Below are 26328 nucleotides of genomic sequence, written 5' to 3'. Positions count from 1 at the left end.
GTGATGGACGGCATACTTTAAAAGCTCAAATAAGGGGAGTGAAGATCATCCTGCCTCAGCCAGGAGACAGGCAGAAGATGCCAGTGCAGCAATAGGGACACTTGCATCCTAGCAGGGTTGGAGCAAGGAACAAATACCCAGCCGGGTGTCCAGTGTGGTGGAAGCATAGTGGGAGACAGACTGAAAGGCTACATCCCCACCCCGACACACTAGATGGCAGCATCCCTGGGTTTCGCTAACTATGTGATCACCTGCAAGGCATGCTGGGAACTGTAGTCCCATAGGACAGCCTTGTTGGGTTTGAGAGGCCAGAGAAGGCAGGCAAGAAGCCACACAGTCTCCAGGAGTAGCAGCGGCAGCACAATCACAACCTGAAGGAGCAGGGGACTAGACGGCTCATCTAGGGACTACTAGCAGGAGGCTGTTATTCTCATTGCGATAGCATAGGATACGAAGGGCACTATAGAAAGTAAGGATTATTAATTGTTTCCAGAACTGCTTGCACTTTTCTAGTTATCTTATCTGCACTGGTTATCCTTTCAGGAGAGATCATTTACATAAGCAACACATACAACTAAAGATTATCCTTCCATGCAGTTTCCAGACAAGCTTGTTCAAAGAAGCAGGAAGCTCAAGCAGTGGGAGCAGCACAGAAACCGACAACTACAGCAATGAGAGTTAACTGATAGAATATCCACTCATGCTGAGCTAATATAGACACTCGACCAATTAACCAAACAACATGTCCCTAAAGGAAAGCCACGTGAACATACTGAGAACATGCAGGGTAAGTTCATAAGGCAGCCCTTCTGGGAATCAAACGCAGATGAAGTATGGTAAGACTGCAGTATTACCTGCTACCCCCTTTAAGCAATAATAGTAATGCAATGGTGGAAAACAGGCACCTGTAAAGGATGAGACAGATATGTCAAGTTAAAGCACAAAATAATAAAGAAAACTAAAAGTGACACATGTCCAGCTTGGTTATGTTACTATTGGTGTGTTATTGCTATGGAACACAAAGAATGCCTCTGTGGAGGTCTTGTTACACAGCGGTAGGTGGCTAAGAGATGCAGCTAGGCAACTCCTGTTCTAAAGTGATGCCATTATGCTCATACATTTACAAGACATTTTGGAGAGCCTAAGCAATGTAAGATCAAGAAAATGATATTAAAACACTGCGGTGGGCTGGCGCTCTGCCCGGGGTTTGTTTCCTGCCTTGCACCCTGTGTTGGCTGGGATTGGCTCCAGCAGACCCCCGTGACCCTAGGTTAGGATATAGCGGGTTGAATAATGGATGGATGGATGGATGGATATTAAAACATTTCCTAATAATATGAGTATTTTAGAACTGTTAAGCTGAACTAAACAAGCAAATGATGGAGGTAGGCATAAACTCCACAAGAATGAGGTACTTCAATTGTGGATCCTCCATACTCCACCTCTTAGGGGAGCATAAAGGCTCTGTCTACTCTTCATCTGTTTGGCTCATCTTTAAAAATGTGTTTTATTTGATATCAGGGCCAGATTAAGACCTCTAGATGGTCTCAGCACTTAGAAAATGTTGGTGCCCCAATATACTTACATGAGCTGCACTCACTCTCAGTGGACGGCTGAACAGGACAGCCAACGTGACCAAGACAAGAACGATCATGTGAGCCTTGGTGGACCATGTGGCAGTTACCAGATTCTAATTTAGATGCATTCCCAAAATGAATATATATCATTAACCTCTATTATTACCATTTTATTATCTCTCTCTATATAAAATCCAACATTTGTCTGTCTGTCTGTCCGATTTTGACGAGAGAACTACTTAACAGATTTAGATCAGGTTTTTTTTTTCTATACACTGTGTGCACAATTATTAGGCAAGTGAGTATTTTGACCATATCATCATTTTTAATGCGTATATTCCAACTCCAAGCTGTATTAACTTGAATGCTTATTGGATTTAAACACGTCAGGTGATGTGCATTTGTGTAATGAGGGAGGGTGTGGCCTAAGGAGATCAACACCCTATATCAAGGTGTGCAGAATTATTAGGCAGCTAGTTTTCCTCAGGCAAAATGGGCCAAAAAGAGATTTAACTGACTCTGAAAAGTCAAAAATTGTCTTTCAGAGGGATGCAGCACTTTTGGAATTGCTAAGATATTGGTGTGTGATCACAGAACCATCAAAGATTTTGTTGCAAATAGTCAACAGGGTCGCAAGAAACGTGTTGAGAACAAAAGACGCAAATTAGCTGCCAAAGATTTGAGAAGAATCAAACGTGAAGCTACCAGGAACCCATTATCCTCCGGTACTTTCATATTCCAGAGCTGCAACCTACCTGGAGTGCCCAGAAGTACAAGGTGTTCAGTGCTCAAAGACATGACCAAGGTAAGGAGGGCTGAAACCCAACCACCACTGAACAAGAAACATAAGTTGAAACGTCAAAACTGGGCCAAGAAATATCTGAAGACAGATTTTTTTCAAAGGTTTTATGGACCGATGAGATGAGAGTGACTTTTGATGGACCAGATGGATGGACCTGTGGATCAGTAATGGGCACAGAGCTCCACTCCAACGTGGAGGTGGGGTACTGGTATGAGCTGGTATTTTTAAAGATGAGCTAGTTGGACCTTCTTGCATTGAAGATGAACTCAAAATCAACTCCCAAACCTACTGCCAGTTTTTCGAAGACACTTTCTTCAAACAGTGATACAGGAAGAAGACCAGGATTTTTATGCAGGCCAATGCTCCATCACTTGCATCGAAGTTCTCCACTGCGTGGCCAGCCAGTAAAGGCCTTAAAGATGAAGGAATAATGACATGGCCCCCCTTCCTCATTTGACCTAAACCCTATCGAGAACTTGTGGGCACTTCTTAAACGCTAGATTTACGGGGGAGAAAAACAATACACCTCTCTGAAGAGTGTCTGGGAGGCTGTAGTCACTGCTCCACAAAAAGCTGATCGTCAACAGATCAAGAAACTGACAGACTCCATGAATGGAAAGGCTTATGACTGTTATTGGAAAGAAGGGTGGCTATATTGGTCATTGATTGATTGATTTATTTTTTTGAAATGTCAGAGATGTTTATTTGTAAATTTTGAGGTGTTTGTTTATTATTCTCACTATAACAGATGAAAATAAACAAGTGAGATGGGAAAATTTTCATTTTTCCTTTAGTTGCATAATAAATCTGCACACTAATAGTTGCCTAATAATTGTGCGCACATATGTATTCCCCTGATGATGTTCACACTCACATTTCCGTTGTGAAACATTCAGGTTTCAGGTTTATTAACATTTTGGATTGACTGATAGCACTGTGTTTGTTCCATATTAAAATTAATCCTCAAAAATACAACTTGCCTAATAATTCTGCACTCCCTGTAAGTTGCCTGAACATTCCAGTTGATGTTGCGACTTTTCTCATAGTTTGCTTGTGGCACTGATTTATTTGCATGAATCCGAGAGAGATGCAGCGGGCCGAGGGGAGGGGGGCGGGACCCTCCTCACTCGCATGCCAGCCTTGGGGCTTATCTTACATCTGCTTAGCTAGCGAACGAGAGAACTACTTAACGGATTTAGATCAAGTCTTTTTCAAGAATTTGCTTGAACACTCTGGTTGATTTTACAACTTCTCTCATCGTGCTAAGAATTACAGTTTTCTTGCAGGAGCGATATATTCGCACAAATCCGAGACAAGAGGCTGTGGGCGTCTGTGACGTCAGGAGTGGGGAGCTGGCCTACCTCTGTGTTTTGGAGCGTTACTTGCCTCCACTTAGCTAGCGACACCCTTTTGTTTATTGACTTTTAAAGTTTGTCCTGTGGGGGACAGCTAGTGTATATATATGCATGTCTGTAATTTTTTCATTTATGTGGGAGCCCCTTTTTGTGGAACCTGGTTCAGCTGCACCATTTGCTGTTTTGCACCATATGCTCCATGCTAAATCTGGCAATGGAAAATTTCTGTGGTGCCCCCATTCCTTGATACCCTAAGCACATGCTTATTTTGCTTAAAGAATAATCCAGCCCTATTTGTTATAATCTATGATGAATTAAGAGCAACCATTTAGTAAGCGCATTACAATTATTTGGTGGTGAGTTCATGCACGTACCATAATATGCCTGACAAGTGAATATCCTTTAAATTTTTGTAAGGTAGTGAGCACTATAAAGCTGCAAATAAATCAGAATGAAAGACAGACAGCGTTGTGAAAAGGACATTTAAGAAATATATATGGCTGTAAATAAATTATATTGTATATAAAATCTCTTCAAATGAAGACCATTCTAAGGTGCTGTGACCAAAGTTGAAAAATAGCTACACAATACTGTGATTTGTGAGCACGATACATACTTTTTTCTTTTTAACTGAAGCCAAGCAAAGAATTCTTTTAGGCAGGGACCTTAAAAGCTTGTGACGATTAGAGCTGCTGCACTTGTTGCAGATAATGAAAGAATGTGCTGGCGGAAACAGAGCATTATGCATTAATAGCATTGGTCAGAAGAACCAGCAAGTAGCTCACCGAATGTGATACTAATCTGTACATTATAGTGGTTGGTGGAAAGTGAGGGCATAAAAGACTGTCAGGGGGACTTAAAAGATATGATAGATATGACATTGACTCTGTGCCAAGGGAAATGCCTCCAGGCACCACTTGAAAGATTGGCGTGCAATTGTCAAAGACCCCACTGAAGGACTTTAAAGCAGTTATTTGGTTCCAATGGATTCCCTTTGGTTGCATGTACTGTAGGTGTTGTGTCTGGGTGCAGGAATGACAGGTCAAGCAACAATGAAACGTTGGGGCACCAACTGGGTTGTCCCGTTTAATGTGAACAAAAATCATGCCTTTAGGTGACAAAGAAGGGGCTGCTCGGTTCAATAACAAAACAAAACAATAAAATCCCTCAGGCTGTCAAAAAGCAAGGGATGGGCTCTGTGTGAATGAGAGATGACCCGGCAGTGCAAGACATACAATGCAGTGACAAGAAATGAAAAACATTCAGTGTTTCTGACCTGGAAAGCAAATGAGAGGCTCGTCTGTCTGATGTTGTATGTGATATGGACCATGACAGAATGGAAAGCAAAGCAGAGTTTCTGGCTCAGCTCTCCATACCTGTAAACCTTTTGTGCAGCACTGGCTCCGTCGAGCTTTGATACTTCAGAAATATGTAAACCTTTTGTGTAGCATTGGCTCCGTCGAGCTTTGATACTTCAGAAATATGAAACCGTACTGGAATGTCATCACACGGTCATGTAAAAAAAAAGGTAGATATCCCCGCCGACTAGAAGCCGTGTGACATGAGACTGCATCATAGACGAGACTGAAGTTAGCCACTGATTCGCTTGCAGTCACTTACTTATTCACACAACTTATTCAAACCAGTCGCTTATTCTGTGTTAACGAGACCAAATATTTTGCAGTGTATATATTATTGTGTCATTGTAACTGATCCATTATTTGAAAAAAGAAATACTTTATATAAATATAAATATAAAAAACTGCTGAAAACACATTACTTTAACATGGCCTTCTCATAACTTCACTTTAACTTAATCCAGATACTCTGTATGTTCAACTCATCATAATAACTATTCATAGTGGCTCTAAAATCCGTACTGACCCCTACTCTCTCTTCTGTTTATTATTCCGGTTTCTTTGTGGTGGCGGCCTGCTCAAAGCATCATGATGCTCCAACATTGATGGACTGTTAGCCAGAAGTCTACATGACCATCATCATCGAGTCCTTCCGTGAGAACCCTAAATACAAAGAGGACTGTTTGATTTATGTTAGGTAGATTGCCCAGAGAGGACTGGACAGTCTAATGGTCTGGAATCCCTGCAGATTTTATTTTTTTTCTCCAGCTGTCTGGAGTTTTTTTTTGTTTTTTTCTGTCCACCCTGGCCATCGGACCTTACTTATTCTATGTTAGTTAATGTTGACTTATTTTTATTTTTTATTGTGTCTTCTATTTTTCTATTCTTCATTTTGTAAAGCACTTTGACCTACATTTTTTTGTATGAAAATGTGCTATATAAATAAATGTTGTTGTTGTTGTTGTTGTATATCTATAACACATTGGGCCTCCTTCATTTTCACAGTTTTGTGACATGGTGGATGCCTTTGTTAAATTGCTGAAAGAACCTTCATTTATTTAGATTTGTAAATAGTTACTGTAGGAGGAGAATGGGCATCGCGGCCAGGAACACTCCTTATAATTTTCTTCGTAACTATTAATTCCCTTCATCACTACCCCACTGACTGCGGTGGGCTGGCGCCCTGCCCGGGGTTTATTTCCTGCCTTGCGCCCTGTGTTGGCTGGGATTGGCTCCAGCAGACCCCCGTGACCCTGTAGTTTTTTTGTGAATTTCCCCTTGGCATTAATAAAGTATCTATCTATCTATCTATCTATCTATCTATCTATCTATCTATCTGCATTTCCCAACAAATTAAATTCATCCTTTCTTTTGTGCCATATGTATCCTGTCTTAATATCTCCTCTGTGGTTCAAAGTTTGAGCTGAAACCCAAGCAGACGACATTCCCAGTTTAAAGTATCTCCCGTGCCATTGTTTTTGATGTCCTATAAATATAAATAAACATCAGCATTTGACTGACTGACTAGGGTTGCCAGATTACAAAATTAGAAGTACGGGACACTCTTAAAATCTCTCTATATTACTATATATATAAATGTATACATGCCACCCTACACACCTAGACCAATATATTATATAAAAGTAGAGACAGTTAAAAACATAAAGCAAGGATTTTAATGGGTTATGAGGAAAACAAAAGTAAAATCATTTGAAAATAATTAACTGAAAGTGCAATTACACACACCACAGTTTGCTTCAAAACAGCTTCTGCCTTGTTTGATAAATGCCCATTCGCTGGAATATTCATCACGAAATGTATACTTACATTTTGGCATCTTGGAATGGATGGATGGATTAATTTTAAGTTAGAAAAAAAGTGGGCCGTGACAAGTAGGACCAACACACTTTGTCGACAGTCACTGTATGTTGTAATGCTGATCCAGAACTGCACAGCAGCGCGGCTGGAGAGCAAAACGGTAAGAGTGTCGATGTCCTCAGCCAACCGCAGCAAATGAACCAGTTGCAAACAGGCAGCAAACACTCATTTCCTTGTTACATTTGGGTTATTTTCATCAAGAGAATCTGAGAAAAGAAAGTCTAATTATTTATAAAGAAGGTAGTAAAAATATATTTTTATTATGAAATTTGAAAATGAACTAAATACGGGACATTTGAGTGTCCCTGAAAGGTCAGTACGGGACAGGGGACAAAATGATCAAATATGGCATATGTCCCATATATAACAGACGTCTGGTAACCCTATGACTGACAGACTTTTATTCAACATGCCTGTAGGTTAGTCCTGGCTGGCAGTGATTTAAGGATCACTTGTCAGCCCCAAGGGGCCCATGGACTTGTCAGAGCAGATGCCAAATATCCACAAAATCACCACTCCACGCACCAGGTTCTCATTCACTTATTCAGGGCAAAAAATCAACTGGATGCTGCATTTGATCTCCTGAGCACTGGCAGACGTCCAGAGGTGATGATCCTTGAAGCTGTAATCTTCTCACTGTCAGTGTACAGAAGGAATGACAAGTCAGCAATTTACAGGACTAAAGCTTTCAATGTTATTGTGTTTGCTGGAAACAAATGGACATGTCACTGCAATATCTGGGTCATAAGTGACAGAAAAGCAAGAGACATATGCTCAGTTGTTAATGGCACAAAATTCAAGTTGTGGACGATAGAAATTGTTACTCTTTACTTTATGTATATAATTTAAGTGATCATGTTTGCTGATATTAAGTAGCTTGTTCTAGTTTTGTTGACATCATTTTCTTATGTCGGTGCTCCAGCATGCCCAGCGCATTTCTGGTGAAGTAAAGAAAACCTTCAGGCTCAGCAAAGATGTCAGATTAACACAATTAAATGTTATTAAAACAAAACTATTCAATTATTTTGTTTTAAGAGATGTGTAGTTTGCCTTGGAGACTGTTGTCATTACTCACACATTTTATGTTAATCTAACCAATATTATGTTAATCTTTACCCAAAACTCAGATTTTTTTATACTCAAAACATGACATTCCTTTTTTTCCTATACACAGTTTAATCAGGTTGATTTAACTGAAAATAAACACATTTTACGTACACAACTATCCTATATTTGCATAAAGTGTTCTACTTTGCATAGAGACCCACCCCTTTTTTGAAACTATGTGATCTCCACACCTCTTTTACAGTCGGAGAGAAATTTAAAGACTTTGTTTTTCGAATGCCATGGGTTTTGGGTGGTTGTGGAAGCTAATTTATGATACTTTTTCAATTAAAGTGGCAAATTTGTTACCCACATGCAGGGCCATCTTAACAACATCATAGGCCCCTGGGCAAAGCAGTGCATTGGGGGCCCTGTTTTGATAGCAAAACAGAAACATACATAGGCATCAGAAATATCTATGCTGCTTGGGCCTCCAGACGGTGCCCGTTGTACCCATACGTTAAGACGACCTTGTCAGACAAGCGGCTTTTTCTTTGCCTCCTTCACATCAGAGTAATTGAAGTGCAGTCACTCAAAATAAAAGCAAAAAGCCATATTCTTTACTGTTTATGTTGACATAAAGTAAATGGTTTTCAGAAATTAATTATGCACAATATAATTGGTTAGCTTCAAAATATTCTCAATGACTTGCTTTGGACATTACTTTTTTTAATTGCTAAAGCTGTCTACATCCAGATTAGATTCATTTAATCAAAACAAAATGAAGTAAGTATATTTAGCAAAGAGAACATATAATTTTATTTATATAGGTGGAAAGATTTTACACATTGAGTTCTTTTCTAAATGAAAATGGAAATTGTTACTTTTTTTTTCGAAGGAAATAACATGGGTAGTTTTCAGAGTATGCTATGTAAACCTACAATATAAATCTCCCTGATCCTCTTACATTTTAAATCATGCTCGGGTTTTTTTTATATGTGATTTAATGGCTATTTAGACTTGGACCCATCTGACAACCCCCTCCGGCTCTGGGCCTCTGATTAAAAGCTCAGTTGGCATGAAAACTGACAGGCTTCTGCTTTTAGAAGCTACACCCCTTTAGCTCGGCTATTCTCTGTACAATCGAAACCAAAGCAATACGAAACTTCTCAAAAACCAACAGTCCACCACGCCGCTGTCTGTTGCAAAATGCGGACGGCGCTCCTGTGACGGCGACACGAGAGCCGAGTTTGTGAGTCCCAGCCGGCACCAACGCTTTCATTTATCCCCAGGTAGGGATTGGGCGGCTCCTCGTCTCACCTCGCCTCTCGGCTCCTCCAACCGGTCGGACAGGAACGCCTGTTGACACCGTTATTTCCAGCGCACGCATGCTCATTTCTAAATTTCCTGAAAGTAATGCACTTGAGAAAATGTGGCTCTTTTCAAAAACACGCGTTGATGGAATCACACCCTTCCAGCTGCCAAAAAAATCGAGCAGGTAAACCCGCTGTGCTGTAGAGGTGTGTGCGCACCGCACTTCGGAGCGGCTCGAGGTGGGCTGCTTCCGGACATTTACCTGCGGCCCGCGGCACGTCGGTGCTCCAGCATGCCCAGAGCGTTTCTAGTGAAGCGAAGAAAACCTTCAGGCTCAGCAAAACCCTTGGAAGAGCCACAGGACAGTGCCTCTGCAGGTAAATACCGCTAGGCAAGTGTGGATTATTATTATTATTATTATTATTATTATTATTATTGCGACCTGTGGGCCAGGCAAGATAAAATTAATTCTACATGGCCCGATGTGAATAGAAATGACCCGCAGAGAGCTGGCGTCCCGCCCCGGGTGAGATCCCACATTGCTCGCCTTCATAGGCTCCCACTCTCGCCGTTACGTAAAATGGGTTGATGAATTACAGTGCACTTTATGATGCCCCCAATTAAATGTTTCAAGTCCTCCCATTACAGTTCCATATTGGAAACCTTTCAGATTTTTAGTGTCTGTCTCTCTCTCTTTTACCCACTCCCCGTTTACCGATACTGAAATACATTATGCAATGTCTTTCCAGTAGTACTTCACAATACAGGCAATGCTTTACTTTACTACACTCTTAAAAATGCTGGTTCTTTAATGGCATTCTAAACTTCTTTATTGTGTTGCGTGGATCCTCATAGAACCATTGCTTGACAAAGCATCTTTTCATTATGGGAAGGGCTCTTTGCATATGAAGTTAGGTCTTTGTGCTTGAAAAAAATCCTAATATATATATATATAAATAAAAACTGAAATCTTTAATGTATGGTAGGCTACCTAGCAGGGCATTGATGGATTACGAAAACCTGGACTTAGCCTGTGTTATTGTACGTATGCAACAAACGTTCTTTTAAAATCATGACCTGATGGTATTTTACAGATTTGTTACCATCTATTCATGGTTATTTACTGTATGACGACCGTTATGGATCAAAATAAATAAAGGTTCCTTCTGGAACCTTCATGTGAATGGGTCTTTTGGGAGCCAAAAATGGTCCCCCTATGACATTGCTCTGAAGAACCACTCTGGCACCTTTATTTTTAAGACTGTACTAGGGGGCTTTACGCCCTGCTTGCTTCTCTCACCACCCCCCAGAGGCCCTCGCAGCTGAACCACTCGAAGGGCGATTGTATTTAAAGAGATGGCATATAAAAGAGTATGGAGGAAGATGGTTTGGTCCTTGGTTATTATAGATAGAAAATTAGTTATTTGAGTATTTCACTACAAATGTGTATTTTAAATACCAATTAATAATAAAATGTAGTAAAAAGTAAAATGTAATAATAAGTAAAAAAGTAAATTACATTAACACCTCATCAAAAACTTTATCCTCTAACTTACATTCTATAAACTATGCTTTTTCGCATTTCTTTTCACATATTGTTCGGGATATTTTTTCTCTTTCTCATTTATTGGACGATTCTCTTTGTTCTTGATTTTTATTATAGGAAGCTCTTTTTTGTTCATTTTCTATTTTGTTCTACGTTCATTATCAGCACTTGCCGCTGTTTTTCTATCACAATTTGAAATTAGACGTTCTTGAATAGATAATTTGTTTTTCCCCCTTGCCGGGGTGGGACAGAGAAAGGATGCACACTTTAAGAGTAATGATTGGGCGAGCGGTGTGGAAGGGAGTGGTCAAGGCTGAATAACATGGACACGATGGAAAACCTTTTAAATGTAATAATAAAAATAATCATTAAAAAATAATAATAGAGAAATATTTATACAGATTTATATCATATTAAAGTTACATAATATAAAACTGCCAAGTGATGGTCACTCACAAATTCAAAATGATTTGGGTCACTTGGTCCCGTTCTGCGAAAAGATCCAGATCTTCGTTGGTTTTCTTCAAACCTCTTCCAACAGCTCCCAAAAGCCAAATCTGCTACATAGCCAAAAAACAAACAATTTAAAAAGCCACTTGATTTAAAATATAAATGTTTTAATGTGCTTTTAAATATGATAACAGACTAGCTTTTCTATGACCTGCATATACACACTGGGATCCGCAGTTCAGGGAACTGGCACACTTATGAACTGCAGAATGCTGGGGCTGTTAGTCAGAAGCCATACAGTATTTACCGAATCCTTTAGCATTCATAGTGTGTTATGTGTGTTTGAGTTAGCTTAGTTATTGCCTTTTAAAAAACCTTTATTGTGTCTTCTTACTCTTTATAGCATAACATTCTCAAACGCACTTCATCCAGTTTAATCCAGTTTAATGCTTTATGCCACTTCTTCTTCTTTTTCTGTCTCTCTCTCTGTCTTTATGAACAGGTTCATTAGGTGGCACAGAAGATTCAGCCAAAGATAAGCAACGCTTGACCAGACTCATACCTAACTGGAACAAAATAAAAACTCCAAAGCACTGCTTTTCCGGCACAGATGAGTCACCAGCTGATACGCCGTGTCTGAGGCCTGAAGTAAAACTCACGACATCCAGGGTGGAAATCCAGGTATGATATAGACGGTGTTCATGTATTTTAGTATCTATAAAGAAGTGAAGGCTGAAACTTTGCAGACAAAAACTTTTATGGATGTGAAGGCAGTGTGCTGGCGTCATGACAAAGCCATCACTCCGCCAGTGACGAGGCACTATATTTATAAATAAAGCGTGTTGTTACACCTATGTGTGTTAGACCAGTTGGGTTCATGTCTACTCTAGTAATATTCGTAAAAGTCTCTTCACACGATTGATGTGTGTCTGTTATACACATAGTGGAAGGAACCCATTTCTAAAGTGTTTACATCATTTAGAATTGATTCTGTGTGGCATCAGCATTTCTTTTTTAATTCTTACTTTTTTAAATTGCGGTTTTCATTGATGTGACCATATCACTGTTTAGTACATCTTTTATTCTATGGGCACTGCTGTCTTGTTTGTACGATGCTGCATGGTTGTCAGGCACGTCCTGCATTGCCATGTGACCCATGACACCGCGCCAGGCACGATTAAACAAAGCTGTCAATACAGAGACAGCATCCAGATTTTAAAATAACAAACTTTAAAGAAGAGACTTCTAAAAAAGAAATGCTTTGCACAAGAATTATTTTAGGAAAACATTTCTGTTTTAAATTGTACTTTTTTTTTCCTCACTTCTCTGTTAGTTTTGGCCATTAGGTGTTGATGATCGATGTTAATTCTAGTGTACCGATTTGTAGCACTGGTTCATACTCTTCCCTTTTATCTATAAAATATCGGCCTGTGCCACTCAGTTTTCACTCTGATCCATAGAGTTTTACTCCTATCAACATATAAATTCCATAGAATCCAATGAACAAAAGCAAAGTGAATCAATAAACAGTGACCACCACTATTATTAAGCAGAAGCTGTTAAATACTCTAAAGCATCAGCTTTAGAACTGCTGGGGCCAACAACTCAGCTGTAGGATTCGGTGGCCCTTAGGTTCTACATATGGGGAGCAAGGCAGAACACAAAAAGCACTATGTTTAAATGAAATAGTAAAGAAAATTATTCATTAACAATGTTTTAATTAAAGCGTGTGGTCAAAAAATACAAGCAGAGTCAGTACTAAAAAAACAAACCAATCTTTCGCCAAGCCAAAATATTTAAATAAAAATGAAAAGCCATTAAACTGAAAAGAAGGCAGAGAACTGAGAAGAGTATCACGCAAAGAAACGCATGCCAAACGACATTATTATCCAGAACTCGGATAAGCTAGAAGCACATGTGTTGACCTTTATATGCGCCATGTGAATGACATCTCTCATCACACATTTCTGTGGAATTTTGGGAAAGATTACCTAGACAATGGCCAATACGAATGTTACAAAGGGGCCCTACCATAAATAATGCAAAATGGTGTCACGGGGTGATGCCAAAATACAATACATTTCTGAGGAAGAAGGAAATCTACTCTCTATATATAAAATCCTAAGCCTAAAAGTAAAACGATTTTGTGCAACGATTTTATTTGATGTTTTTATGTCACTTTTTTGTCATGCTTTAAATCAGGCTTATTTTAAAACCTACATTCAGTTAGGTCCATTAGAAAAAAGTTGTCTCTGTCCAAATATTTATGAACCTAACTGTATATATGTTTGGTATCATTCTTTTTAGAATTTATCGAACTTTAATGTGATGATGTTAGATTTTCAGATTCTTATTCCGTTTTTAAATTATAAACTAAAAAATATCAAGAACTCACGTCCCACGAGACAAGACTCTGTGCCATCAGATTTAACCACGCCCGGGACCAGAAATAAAAGACATAGAGTAGGACAGCTGCTGTACAGGCTTTTAAATGTTCGAAGCACCCCATGAGATGCAGATCATGCGGCACAGCAGCAGCAGCAAGCCAGCAGCTGATCGAGCAACAAGGAGGTAAAAAAACTGTATTTGTTTCCCATTGTATCACCGTTTAAGAGGGGATTTCGGAGGAGCGACCGGGTGTCCTTGGGGTGTGTTCAGCCCCCTCTTCATAACACAAGTGGCAGAGACGCAAAGCGTAGCACAGGCCGGGGGGTTTGGCGAGCGAAGTGAGCAGGGGGCGAACCCCTAGTAGAAAAATAAATAGCAGAATTGTCTTCCATTCCAAGACTTCCAAAACAAAACTTCTCAGAAAAGGAACAAAAAAATTAGTAAAACATATCAATCATAAAAAACAAAATACAAATACAAAACATATCAATCATAAAAATACAAAGACAAAAAGTAAACAATAAAACTAAATGAATACTAAAATGGTACAAAATTATATTTAAAAAACAACACAATAATAAAATTAACAGGAAATAAACTTGAGATGGGGCAACAACTCTAGCTATGCCATAACAAAAGGCAAGAAAAGAAAAAGAAAATCCAATACGATGGATCTATTTTTGTTTTAATTATGCATGGCATTGTATCCTGGCCATCATAGAATTTAAAAAGAGAAATACACTGTCTAAATTCAATACTACAGCCAAGTACACAGGATGGATTGGGTTATGGACTTACCAACCCACACATTTTTATACAGCAGCCTAACAGAACACATTATGTCACACACAGAACATTTATTATAATAGGTGCATTGGCTATTAAATAGAGGTGATTCCAAAAATAGTGAAAATATTAAAATTACCAAGAAATAACCTAACTCTTCTGACAGGCACTGTGTTTTAATTAGTAATCCAATCAATCATTTCACATACTGAATTAAAAAATACTTTACAGGCCTCTGTTGAGCCCACGAAAATAACTAACAAGGATGCTGAATTTCTACTTAAGGAACACATCTCCACAACTGAGATTCATGCATAAATTCAACATGCATTTGGAGATGCCTGTGGAGGTGTTAGCACTGTGTAAGGACAGATGAATAAGGACATACACAGACATCACTGATCAAGCGCTGTTGTACTTCGAATTGCCTCAAATGAGATCAAAAAGAAATAAAAGGTCTTTAGAGTGAACTGAATCATTACAATTAGAAAAGTGACTGGTGGGGCTGTAATGAGGCACTGCGTAGTTCAGGACATAATGGCACAGAATTTTACCACAAGGGGGACTCTTGTGACATCTTGAATGGTCTCTGAATGGTCTCACCAATCAAACTGAGGTTTTGTAGAGAATTAAACAAAAATGTGTGTGATTTGTTGACAAATATTTTGTTACATTTTTTAAAATGTATATTGACTATGGTGATTACTTTCAAATGACCCTCATGTAAACAAACCATTTCTTAACGTCTTGGTTGTAACATATGAGAAGGACCCAAAAACTACCGGAATCGGTCAATAGCACAGGAGCAGGGGCGTATTTATTGACAATGCCCCTACATATCGTATTCCTAAAACAAGATTAATCAGTCTGCTGAGTGGCATCATGCTGAGTCGATCAAGTGTATATTTATGGCATTTATTCTACAATCATGCATGTGACTTTTTTTGCTCCAAGCCATTATGGCAGACCCTCAGGAGGCAATGGTGATTACATTTTTCGACATCGAAGGACTGATTTATAAAGAGTTTGCTCTCCATGAATAGACTGTTAATCGGCGACATGACATTGAACTGCTGAGGAGTGTATGGGAAAAGCATTGGTAAAAAAACATCTGGAGACAAACTGCACTTTGGATCATGACAGAGCACTGTGCTGTCGGCCAAAGTGTTTTTGCCTAAAAACAATGTGGTTGTTGCTTCCCTCTCCCAACCCCCTGTATTCACCAGATATCATTCACTGTGAATTTTGTTTTGTTTCCGAAATTAAAATTGAGGCCGAAAGAATTGCTAATGTAAAAGAAATCCAGGAAAAATGCAGCAGGCTCTAGACACGGTAACAAAAAAAAAATGAGTACAGGAAATGTTTCCAGGAATGGAAGAAGTGCTGGGTTGGGTGGATTGCATCTCAAAGAGAGCATTTTGAAGGTGACTGAAAGGGAATTGCTGTAAGTTTTTAATAAAGTTTTTTTTTAGCAATTCTGGGAATTTCCGTGTCCTGCCTCATATATGATGGTTACAAGACCTTGTGTTACCTGAAGTATATCATTTTTAAATTCTTGTTTTATCTTTCCAGCTCACCACAGACTCCAGCACTTTAAATGACCTTTACAAATGTGTTTTATGCAACAAAGTGCTCCGAAACCAGCGGATGCTGAACCGTCACATCAAGTCTCACAGCCAGTACAAGAAACACATGTGCACCTTCTGTGGCAAAGGGTTTAATGACACTTTTGACTTAAAAAGGCACACCAGGACTCACACAGGTAAGGCAAAGTCCTGGACATTTTGCTGTATGTATATGACTGAGTGAGTGCGTTCACCAGCCAGGGCTCGAGGAACTCAAGGAGCTGAGTGACATGCAAGAAAGACTGACTGTTTGTGTGTGTCTTCAAATACTTACTACTTATTCTGAGAAGTAGAATATTAACAGAGGGTCTAGAATTCAGGGACTCTTATATGAACCAGGGATCCTGCTTAGATTTCAAATTGCTTTGAAAGTTCTGCATAGTCAGATCTTATCCTTACTTGTAGGCTCATTTATCTCTACAGAGAATTCGCCATCATTGTCCATGTAATGATTTACATCCTACCTGTCATGAATCATGAGTATTGTGCATCTGAAAATCACTGTTTTTCTTTCTTTGGCATGTGCTGCATGTACTTTTCTTCTTCTTATTTATTTGTAATGTTCTAACAGTGCTGACAGCACACCCCTGTATTTTGGGTCTACTGAGTGTGCAGGGTAAATAGGAATTGAATCAGAAGGTGGATTGGAATTACAGCATAATAATAACCAAGGTCGTAAACCAAGCAAACAAGAATCTAGTAAACAAAGCCCAGACTAAAAATCATAGTTTAGGAAACATAGTTATTAACTACACTTATATGGTGCTCACAGTCAACACTGGTGAGCACCTAACGACAATGGTTCAAACCACTGATATGGTGTTGGATGGCCAAGACTCGTCAATGTGAGCGGTTAATAAAGGCTGTCCCTTTTGGTAGAAATCAACAGAAAGTCTCCTGTGGTACAAATCGCAAATTATTTTAATAAGGGTTACGACAGTAATGTGTCATGGCATACAGTAAATCAAACCCTGCTGCACAAGGGGCTGTTTGTCCACAGCTCAATTAGAGTGCCCATGCTAACCCATGTCTACTGTCGAATGCACAGACAATGGGCAAGCAAACACTGGAACTGGACTTCAGACTGAAGGAAGGAGTTCACCAGGTCAGATGAAACTCAGGAGGAGACCCTTGTGAGAATTCCGAGCAATTGTGTCTTAGGAGAAAAATCTGAGAAACATGAGACAAAAGAACATTTCTCTATTCGATTTCTTCCTGATGTCATTGTTGTCTTGGAGAAACCAAAAAGATGTTAAGGAGATCTGTCTTTGGATTTTTCATTCCTATGGGACTCTACAGTGTGGCTCCACCACCATACCACAACATTTATCATTGTGCACAAATTTTAATAGTCACTTTCAAAAGCAGGATCTTATCTAAGAAAGCAGTAACAGCATTTTCTTCTTATCTAATTTGGATTACATCTCTTGTTTAGGAGAAAGTCTTTTGTTGTGTGTAGCTCTGTTGAATGTTGAAAGGACACCTGACCCACATTTATTTTAATCTGGATCCTTTTTGAAGAAATTCATGGCCCTGAAAGTGGTATACGGTGTTAACAAAACATTAGTTTGTTATTTCCACCAATAAAAAAAATGTAAAGTTACAAAAAATCAATTTTTAGTGAGTTCCGGAGTTGTGAAATTGAATGTGAGGTGAATTCTAGCATCAACTTTACAAATCTCTGCTCTTTTAGTCACCACTACCAATTATATGTATATGATGTTATAGTTTACCTAACCTACATTGCAAGACTTTGACTGTCATACAAGGTGTGTGTTAGATTAGATAAGATAAACTTTATTAATCCCAAGTGGAAATTCAGATGCATACAGCAGCAGAAACAAAAAACAAGGATACAGACTCACAGAACAGATAATATAGCCAATCAATCAATCAATCAATCAATTAATCAATAAATATATAAATAAATAAAAATAACTTAACAAGTACGGTAGGTGGAAACATTGAATTGCCAAATGGAAGTTAGCAGATAAGACCCCCAGATGCACTTGTTAACACACCGTGGTACAAGAGAGAGAGCCTCCTCTCCAAATGTACAGATGAGAATTTCATTGTAGTGTGTACAAGTGACAATAAATCTGAAATGAACAGATTTTTTTTATCAGGACAAAGCCCAGCATTTATGAAAATGTCAACTGTGTTATAGACCTGCATTTCTATAGTAGAGCCACAATTAAACAGTATGTAGAGCAACTTTTTTTAGCACATCCTGTTGTTCAGAATATGGTAGAAAGAGAATGACAGAGGACGCTTGTTGATGGTATTTATTCAAGTCCGTTTTATGATGAGGAAGTTACAATTTTAGGGTTAAGTATACAGTGTGTGGCGGATAACCAGGGCCCTTATCTGGCTTGGACGCCTTGACAGTAAAATCACCGTGGGAAATGGCTTATTCAGGGCATTGGAACCCATGCACTAGGTGGCAGCTCCCCTGGGTTGCAGCGGTGCCTCGGACTCCCACAGGTCTGCGTGGGAGATGGAGTTTGGTGCAGCCCTGTTGGGTCACGTGGGTGCTGCCAGAACTGCTGAGCCACACCCGGTGCCCTATAAAAGGAGCCGGCCGCCATTACTTCGAGAACCAGAGTCGGGAGGAGATAGACAGAGCTTGCTGTAGGAAGAGTGGAGGTGAAGAAAGAAATAAGAGAAAGCAAAATAAAGAAGAGAACTGTGTTTTGTGCAGGGTTCAGCTTGTGCTTTAACTGTGCTGTGCAGGTGGGAAACAGGGGAGGCATTTCCCAAATGGGAAAAGAAAAAAAAAAAATCAAACCTCTGTGCTGAACTTGTGTCCTGCATCTGTCTGTGTCGGGTTTGGGTGGCAGGAGTGCCCTCTGCCGCCACAAGTGTTGTGATTTGTACAATTTTAAATGAACTTTGAATCCATTTTATAATATCATTGAATACCACTGCTACCTAATAATACAGTCCCCAACTCCCTCTCCCTCTTTCCTCAGTCCATGAGCGCAACTGCATGTTGATCATCTTTGGCATGTGTGGAAAGTGGATGCCCACACTGACCTTATCACTACAGACAAACCCTTGAACAAACAAGCTGAAGTAAATATACAGTATTAAAGAATAGTGAGGTGTTGTGTGAATGGAAACACTCAAAAAAAAGACAAGAAAAAAGAAGGAAAGGGAGACATTCTGCCACTGCTTCTTTGCTTGCACATTTAAGTCTTGACAACACAACAACGCACTACACAGCACATCAGCACCAGGGCGGGTTAACATGCAATTTGGTTACTGGAGCCATTTAGCAACCACCCAGGATGGCATACTGGTACATTTTTAATCTGTGAGAAAAAAAAAACAACAAGGGAATATTGCATTCAGTGGCGATTATATACATTTATTTTTAACATTTTAAATCACATTGTCATTTAAATATAATTAAAAAATCTCTTTGAACCTAACTATTACCTAACTGGTAAAGGATGTCGGCGAGTTGTATTTCGCCAAGTTGTTTCTTCCCCAAATTGTCTTTCGCCAGGTTGTGTTTCGCCAAGTTGTCTTTCCGCCGGGTTGACTGTCGCCCTGTTGCCACCGAACCGGAATATTAATAAGAGTATGTCTTTACTGGCTGAAATTATTTGTAATTAATTTGTCGAGATCTGTTTTCACTTTGACTTTAAAGAGTCTTTTTCGCACCGCATGCACTTTATAATAGGTTATCCACTTGAAGCTAAGCGTGTTCAGCCCTGGCCAGTACGTGGATGGGAGACCATCTGGGAAAAAGCTTGGGTTGCTGATGCAAAACTTGTTGGTGGGGCCAGCAGGGGGTGCTCACCCAGTGGTCTGAATGTGGATCCCGATGCCCCAGTGCAGTGACGGGGATACTGTGGTGTAAAAATGGTGCCGTCCTTCAGATGAGACTTTAAACCGAGGTCCTGACTCTCTGTGGTTGTAAACAGTAGTGTGTATCTCGATGCTCAGGCTAAATTTCCCTCTGTGGCCTAGTCCATAAATGATTTGAAGCCTACAATGGACCATTTTCAGTCTGTCACATTTTTACTTGTCACTTCAGCAATAAGTGCTTAATCAGCAATAAATGACGTCTCATTTAGGAAGCTGGGTTGGAACAAAAACCTGAAGCCACTGTGGCCCTCTAGGACCGACATCACCCACCCCTGGCCTAGTCATTCAGTCCCCCTAATCATCCCCTGTCTCTAACTGTCTGTCTCTCTCACCACTTCACCACCTATCAGCTAATGTGTGCCGAGCATACAGGAGCAAAAATGGCTGCCGTTGCATCATCCAGATGGAAGCTACACATTAGTGGGGGTAGAAGTGGCTTCCCCCTCACTAAAAAGCACTTTGAGTAGTGAGAAAAGTACTATATAAATTTGAAGAATTGTTATTATTATCATTATACTCGGGGGGCAAGCCCTGGGTCATTGTAACTCGACCTTCAGATAACTAAATCACCTATACAAACATTGGTGTTATGAATAGATACTTTTTTTTAATAGTTTGTTCCTGTGAAAGACAGTTTACTCGATCAAAAATAAAAACCACGATTTTTTTGATATTAAAAACCACGAATTTCTTGATATTTTAGTTTATAATTTAAAAATGGAATAAGAATCTGAAAATCTAACAGCATCACATTAAAGTTCAATAAATTCTGAAAAGAATGATACTAAACATATATATGTAGGTTTTAAAATAAACCTGATTTAAAGTGTAACAAAAAATGTTACATAAAATGTCACATAAAATCGTTGCAAGATTTTATATATATACATATATATAGAGAGAGAGAGAGAGAGAGTAGATTACTTTCTCATATACATAGTATAGAGAAAGTAAAGGAATCATGAAAAAATTCAGCCCTGGGATTTTGATGAATCTTGATGTGTTAGATCTTCCTGAGTCCTAAAATACCATTTTTGAAATTATGTCCGTCTATGTGTAAATACGATAACTCGAAAATGCTTTGACCTGATCAATAAGATTTTGTACACCTACTTTATATCAAAAATAGGGAGTCCTGTCAACTTTTAGGCCACTTCTGGCAATCGGAAGTGGTACTTTAACTGGATACTTTCACAAATCTTCAAGTAAACTATGGTTATAATTACAGATAGATTACTTAAATGTTGCGTAGATATTTATAATGATAAAAAGCAAACAGATATGAAATTTGAGAAAAATTACTCAACTGGAAGTAGTACTTTATTTAAACAACCATCCAAATTTTTTGTATGATGGAAATTTAAATGTGTACACAATATTAAAAACTGTATTCAATATAACATACTGTATATTCTTTCAACAACTATTATTAATTTTATTTTAATTTATACATCATCAGTTTAACGATAATGTGTAAACATTGAACATACCATGTAAATATAAAGATGTAATGGGAACAATAAGCTACTATGTCCCCATCGTGTTCCTGGTAATGCATTTAACTTTATATTTTTTTCAGTTTCCGTCATCATTATCATAAATAAATGTAGCTAAATACAGTTTTACCAATAGCAATTTATTGCAACAAATATTATATAATATCAGTAACGGCGCACTACCCGATAACGTGCAGTGAATACACTTGACTTGAGCATTCCAAGTTATCATCCTCTTTCTCTGTCTCTGTTTACCATTTGTTTGCTCAGAGGTTGATGCCCTTACTTCTTCCTGAGCAGCTCTTCTTTTCTCCACCCTAGCGGCCTGCTTCTTCTTTTCTTCCGTCGGCATCTTTTCGCGGTTAAAATGATTAAGTCAGTTTTTGTACGTTTTTTGTAATTTTTCACTTAAGCTGTCACGTAATCCTTCAATATGCCTCGAGAATGATTTAAGATATGAAGAGGTAGGGGAAGTGACGGCAAAGGTGGTAGGGAATGAGAACGGCGCCCGTACACATGTGCAGCAGGGCCACTCTGCTGGCCGCTGCTGAGAGTTAATTCTACAATAAAGTAAAATAAAAATAAAAAGAGGAATAACCTTGGAGGTCAATCATCACCCCAAAAATGGATAGTAGAGGTCACGTAGTATATGTGTACCACATTTCAGGTCAATAGGTCAAACGGTTTGCGAGCTACAGATGATTTAAAATCCTGGACAGACAAACGAACAGCCACGGTAGCGTATTATATATAAAGACTAACAGTTTTTAGGTTACTATAACTCTTTTTACTTTGCACGTAATTGAAGTATTGCATTTGTAATCATTAAAAAATTCCACCACCGTTTTCGACCTCCCTAAGTGCGAAATATCCTTTTAATATAAAGTTTGATTATAAATAGAGATAAATGATTGTGTATCAATATTATCAATTAGTTATGATGAGAAACAAAGAGATATGATATTTGAGAAATATTGCGCAGCTGGAAGTGGTTTTGATGACCGTTCCCTCTATCTCAGTCGAGGGGAGCACACTCTGTTAATCAGTGCCAAAAAAGCCAAACAAAATCCTCAGTGATTCAATATTTTATAAAAATAAAATGGAAGGCTTCAAAATGGGAAGACATTGTCCTTATTTTGCACAAACAGCATGGAGAATCCATGGATTTCACAGCTGCCCCCCAGCTCTCGAATCCCAGGTGACGTTAATGGGGAGCATTCCACTCATGTCTGCATGGGATTTCCTCTCACATCCTGAAGACAGGCATGTTAGGTTAATGGCAGACTCTAAACTGATCTCCTATGAGGGTGTCTGGGGATATGAATGAGTAACAAAACCGGGCTGGCGCCCTTCAACATCTGCAATTAAATGCTACAGATGTTCTATCAGACGGTTGTGGCGAGCGCTCTCTTCTACGCGATGGTGTGCTGGGGAGGCAGCATAAATAAGAGGGACGCCTCACGCCTGGACAAACTGGTGAGGAAGGCAGGCTCTATTGTAGGCATGGAGCTGGACAGTTTGGCATCTGTGGCAGAGCGACGGGCACTGAGCAGGCTTCTGTCAATCATGGAGAATCCACTGCATCCACTGAACAGGATCATCACCAGACAGAGGAGCAGCTTCAGTGACAGACTGCTGTCACCATCCTGCTCCACTGACAGACTGAGGAGATCGTTCCTCCCCAACACTATGCAACTCTTCAATTCCACCTGGGGGGAGTAAACGACTACACAAGATTATAGACTGTTATACCTGCCTCACACTATCCACTTTGCATTTTTTAACTTGCACTGTGCTTTTATTGCTCTTTAATTAATTTAGGTTTTATTAGTATGCTGCTGCTGGAGTATGTGAATTTCCCCTTGGGGATTAATAGTGTATGTATCTATATATCTATCTATCTATCATATATTGCCTTTCCTTTCTATCTATCTATCTCTCTATCTATCTATCCATCCATCCATCCACCCGGTGGACTGCTGCTTCCTTTCCTGTAAGGCTTAGCACTCACTGCCTTTTCCACCCTGTTGTTCTCCTATACAGGTGTCCGTCCTTACAAGTGTGAGATTTGCTCCAAGGCGTTTACTCAGCGATGCTCATTGGAAGCGCACCTTCGGAAGATCCATGGGGCAGCTCTCCACTTTGCCTACAAGCAACGTAGAGACAAACTATACATCTGTGAAGAATGCGGCTATGCCACCCATAGCCAAGAGGTCCTCCATCTTCATCTTCAAGACAATCACCCAAGCAGCACATTTCTGAGAAAAGCGTCGAAAAAAATGGAAATGACACTACAAAAGAAACAAGGAGAGGACCAAACTGAAAACAGTACTGCCGATGAAGGAAGTCGTTAGAGTTGGCCTCTTGTCCCCCAAATACAAGCATCTTAGAGTCTGATATAATGTAAAACAACCCGGTCAACACATTTCAAGGTAAATGTTGTCACCTGTCCTAAAGAGAAGGATTTAATGTGCCTTTGGGTTTTAGGTACACACTTAGAAAGTACTAAAAATGGAAGTTGTGTAGAGTGTACTTTTGCCTTCATTGTGTACGTTAGACCACCGTACTGATTAGTGATGAACATTTAAACAAAAGCCTACCAGTAACTCAACTTAATATAGATTTCTGCAAACAGAAACTAAAATTGCTGACCTTGACATAAATTTAGCGCAGTTGTGAACAAACACAACACAGACCGGGTGCAGGCAGGCACTGCTTGTTTTTGGATCCTATCAGGAAATGCAAAATCTCCTTTGAGATGATGATGAACCCTTTGGCTTGATTCTGTTCCCAGGTCCAAAACAAAGGCTTGGCAGTGAATTCTGAATTCTTTTCAAATATCAGTGCTAATATGCACTGCTATTTAGATCACAAGATCTCATACCCAACTTACTTTAAGGTTTGGGGATGACATGGCCGCACAGTGGCTGGAGCTGCTGCCGGTTCTTCACAGGCACAGTGTTCTGGGTTTCAGTTTCATGCCCAGCCCATGTTCAGAGGCACATTCTCACCGAGTTTCCCTCTGGGTACTTCACTTTTCCTCCCAAATTCCCAAACACATGCAATTTATGTTAATTGGTAAATCTAATCTGGTAGGGCCATTAGCATGTGTGTGTATGAGTGGAGTCTGAAATGGACTGATGTCCTATCCAGCTCCATTTTCTGTCTTGTGCCCAGTATTGCCAAGATACTGGATAAAGTAGGTTTGGGAATGGCTGACTGTCTGACTTTTAGCTTGGCTTGTTCATTTGTTTGCTAAAAGGTAGCCCACTTCTAATGAGCACACTCTAATGTAAATGACCACTGTTGATAAACACAGTGCCTATAAAAGTACTCACCCACTTGGATCTTTTCACATTTTATTGTTATACAACATTGAGTCACAGTGGATTTAATTTGGCTTTTGTGACACTGATCATCAGAAAATGACTCTTTAATGTCAAAGTGAGACGAGATCACTGCAAAGTGGTTCAAATTACAAAGTAATTACAAATGTAAAACACAAAATGAATAATTTCAGACAATAGGTATTCACCCTCATCCGCTCAGTATTCAGTAGATTTACCTTTGGCACCCATGCCAGCCTTGAGTCTGTGTGCTCAGGTCTCTCTCTGTCAGTTTTGCACATCTGGACACTGCCATTGTGCCCCTATTCTTCTTGATAGAAGTGCTCAGACTCTGTCAGGTGTCATGGGGATCATGAGTGAGTAGCCTTTTTTTGGATAATGCTACAAATTCTCAAATGGATTGACATCTGCACTCTGTCTTGGCCCCTCCAGGACATTAACACACTGTTTTTAAGTCCTTCCTGTGTAGCTTTAGCTTTGTGCTTGGGATGGCTGTCTTGCTGGAAAACAAATTTTCTCCCAAGGAGAAAGGTTTCTTGTAGAAAGTATTGTTTTCCTCCAGGAGTTCATTGTGGTTTTCTCATCCATTTTCCTCTTACAAGCCTTCCAGGGCCTGCTGCAGAGAAACATCCCCACACCCTGATGCTGACACTGCCATGCTTCAAGGCGTGTTTTTGATAGTGTTTGACTTAACTACAAAAAAAAGATCAAATTTGGTCTCATCAAACTGTAGAACCTTCTTCCAAATGACTTCAGAGTCTCTCATGTGCCTTCTTGCCAACCCTAGCTGAGACGACGTGTGTTCTTTTCTCTATGCCACTCTCCCATAAAGCTGTAGTTGGCATATCACTTGGGTGACAGATGTCTGCATCTTGTAACTCCTTCAGAATTCTCAGAGGTCTCTTGGTGGCCTTCCTCACAAGTCTTATTCTTGCACAATCAATCCAGTTTTTGTTGATGGCCTGCTCTCGATAGATTTACACCTGTGCCATACTCTTTATATTTCTTAATGGTTGATTTAACTGGACTCTAAGGGATATTAAGTGACTTGGATATTTTCTTGTCTCCATCCCCTGATTTGTGCTTTGAATCTCCTTTTCACAGAGTTGCTTGTTCTTTGGTCTTCATTGTCTAGGTTAGACCACCATATTGACTCACCAAGTTCTCCCTTCCATATACAGGAGCATTTCTACTATAATTGACTGAAACCCTTGACAGACTGTCTCTATTAACTTATTACTATGACTTCTATAGTCAACTGGTGTTGATTTAGGTGTGTCATATTAAAAGTGGTGTATACTTATGTGGGTGATTATTTTGTGTTTTATAACTAGCTGTGCTACCTGTCTCAGATGGATTGAACTCTAGGTAGTTAACACACACATCGGAGTTAACATTTGCATTGCGCCATTGATTGTATTTTTTTAATGCCTGTAGTAATAAAATGCATTTGTATTTGTCATTCCAACAGATGGCGCATCACAAA

The 26328-nt window shown here is 39.5% G+C and overlaps 1 protein-coding gene across 2 annotated transcripts; it reads left to right on the top strand.

Moving 5' to 3' along the window:
• The first annotated feature begins 9204 nt into the window (after nucleotides 1-9204).
• LOC120516739 (transcription factor Ovo-like 2) lies at nucleotides 9205-26328 on the top strand. Of its 2 annotated transcripts, none has more exons than XM_039738634.1 (4): nucleotides 9205-9306; nucleotides 11827-12005; nucleotides 16071-16260; nucleotides 23539-26328. In XM_039738634.1, the coding sequence occupies exons 3-4, from the start codon at nucleotides 16146-16148 to the stop codon at nucleotides 23847-23849; spliced, it is 426 nt and encodes a 141-aa protein (XP_039594568.1). In that variant the 5' UTR covers nucleotides 9205-9306; nucleotides 11827-12005; nucleotides 16071-16145; the 3' UTR covers nucleotides 23850-26328. The 2 variants fall into 2 exon arrangements, with proteins under 2 accessions (XP_039594568.1, XP_039594567.1); XM_039738633.1 differs by lacking the exon at nucleotides 9205-9306 and adding an exon at nucleotides 9313-9705.

Source organism: Polypterus senegalus, chromosome 16, assembly GCF_016835505.1.
Source record: "Polypterus senegalus isolate Bchr_013 chromosome 16, ASM1683550v1, whole genome shotgun sequence".
In the NCBI taxonomy this organism is placed as follows: Eukaryota; Metazoa; Chordata; class Cladistia; order Polypteriformes; family Polypteridae; genus Polypterus; species Polypterus senegalus.
Note: the sequence above shows the minus strand (reverse complement) of the source record. Positions and strands in the feature narration are given on the sequence as shown.

Excerpts from the sequence above, each read along its gene's own strand:
- LOC120516739 (XM_039738633.1), top strand. The coding sequence starts at position 9,621 with ATGCCCAGAGCGTTTCTAGTGAAGCGAAGAAAACCTTCAGGCTCAGCA. Across the intron at positions 12,006-16,070 it reads CATCCAGGGTGGAAATCCAG|CTCACCACAGACTCCAGCAC; the intron begins GTATGATATAGA and ends TTATCTTTCCAG. Across the intron at positions 16,261-23,538 it reads GCACACCAGGACTCACACAG|GTGTCCGTCCTTACAAGTGT; the intron begins GTAAGGCAAAGT and ends TCTCCTATACAG.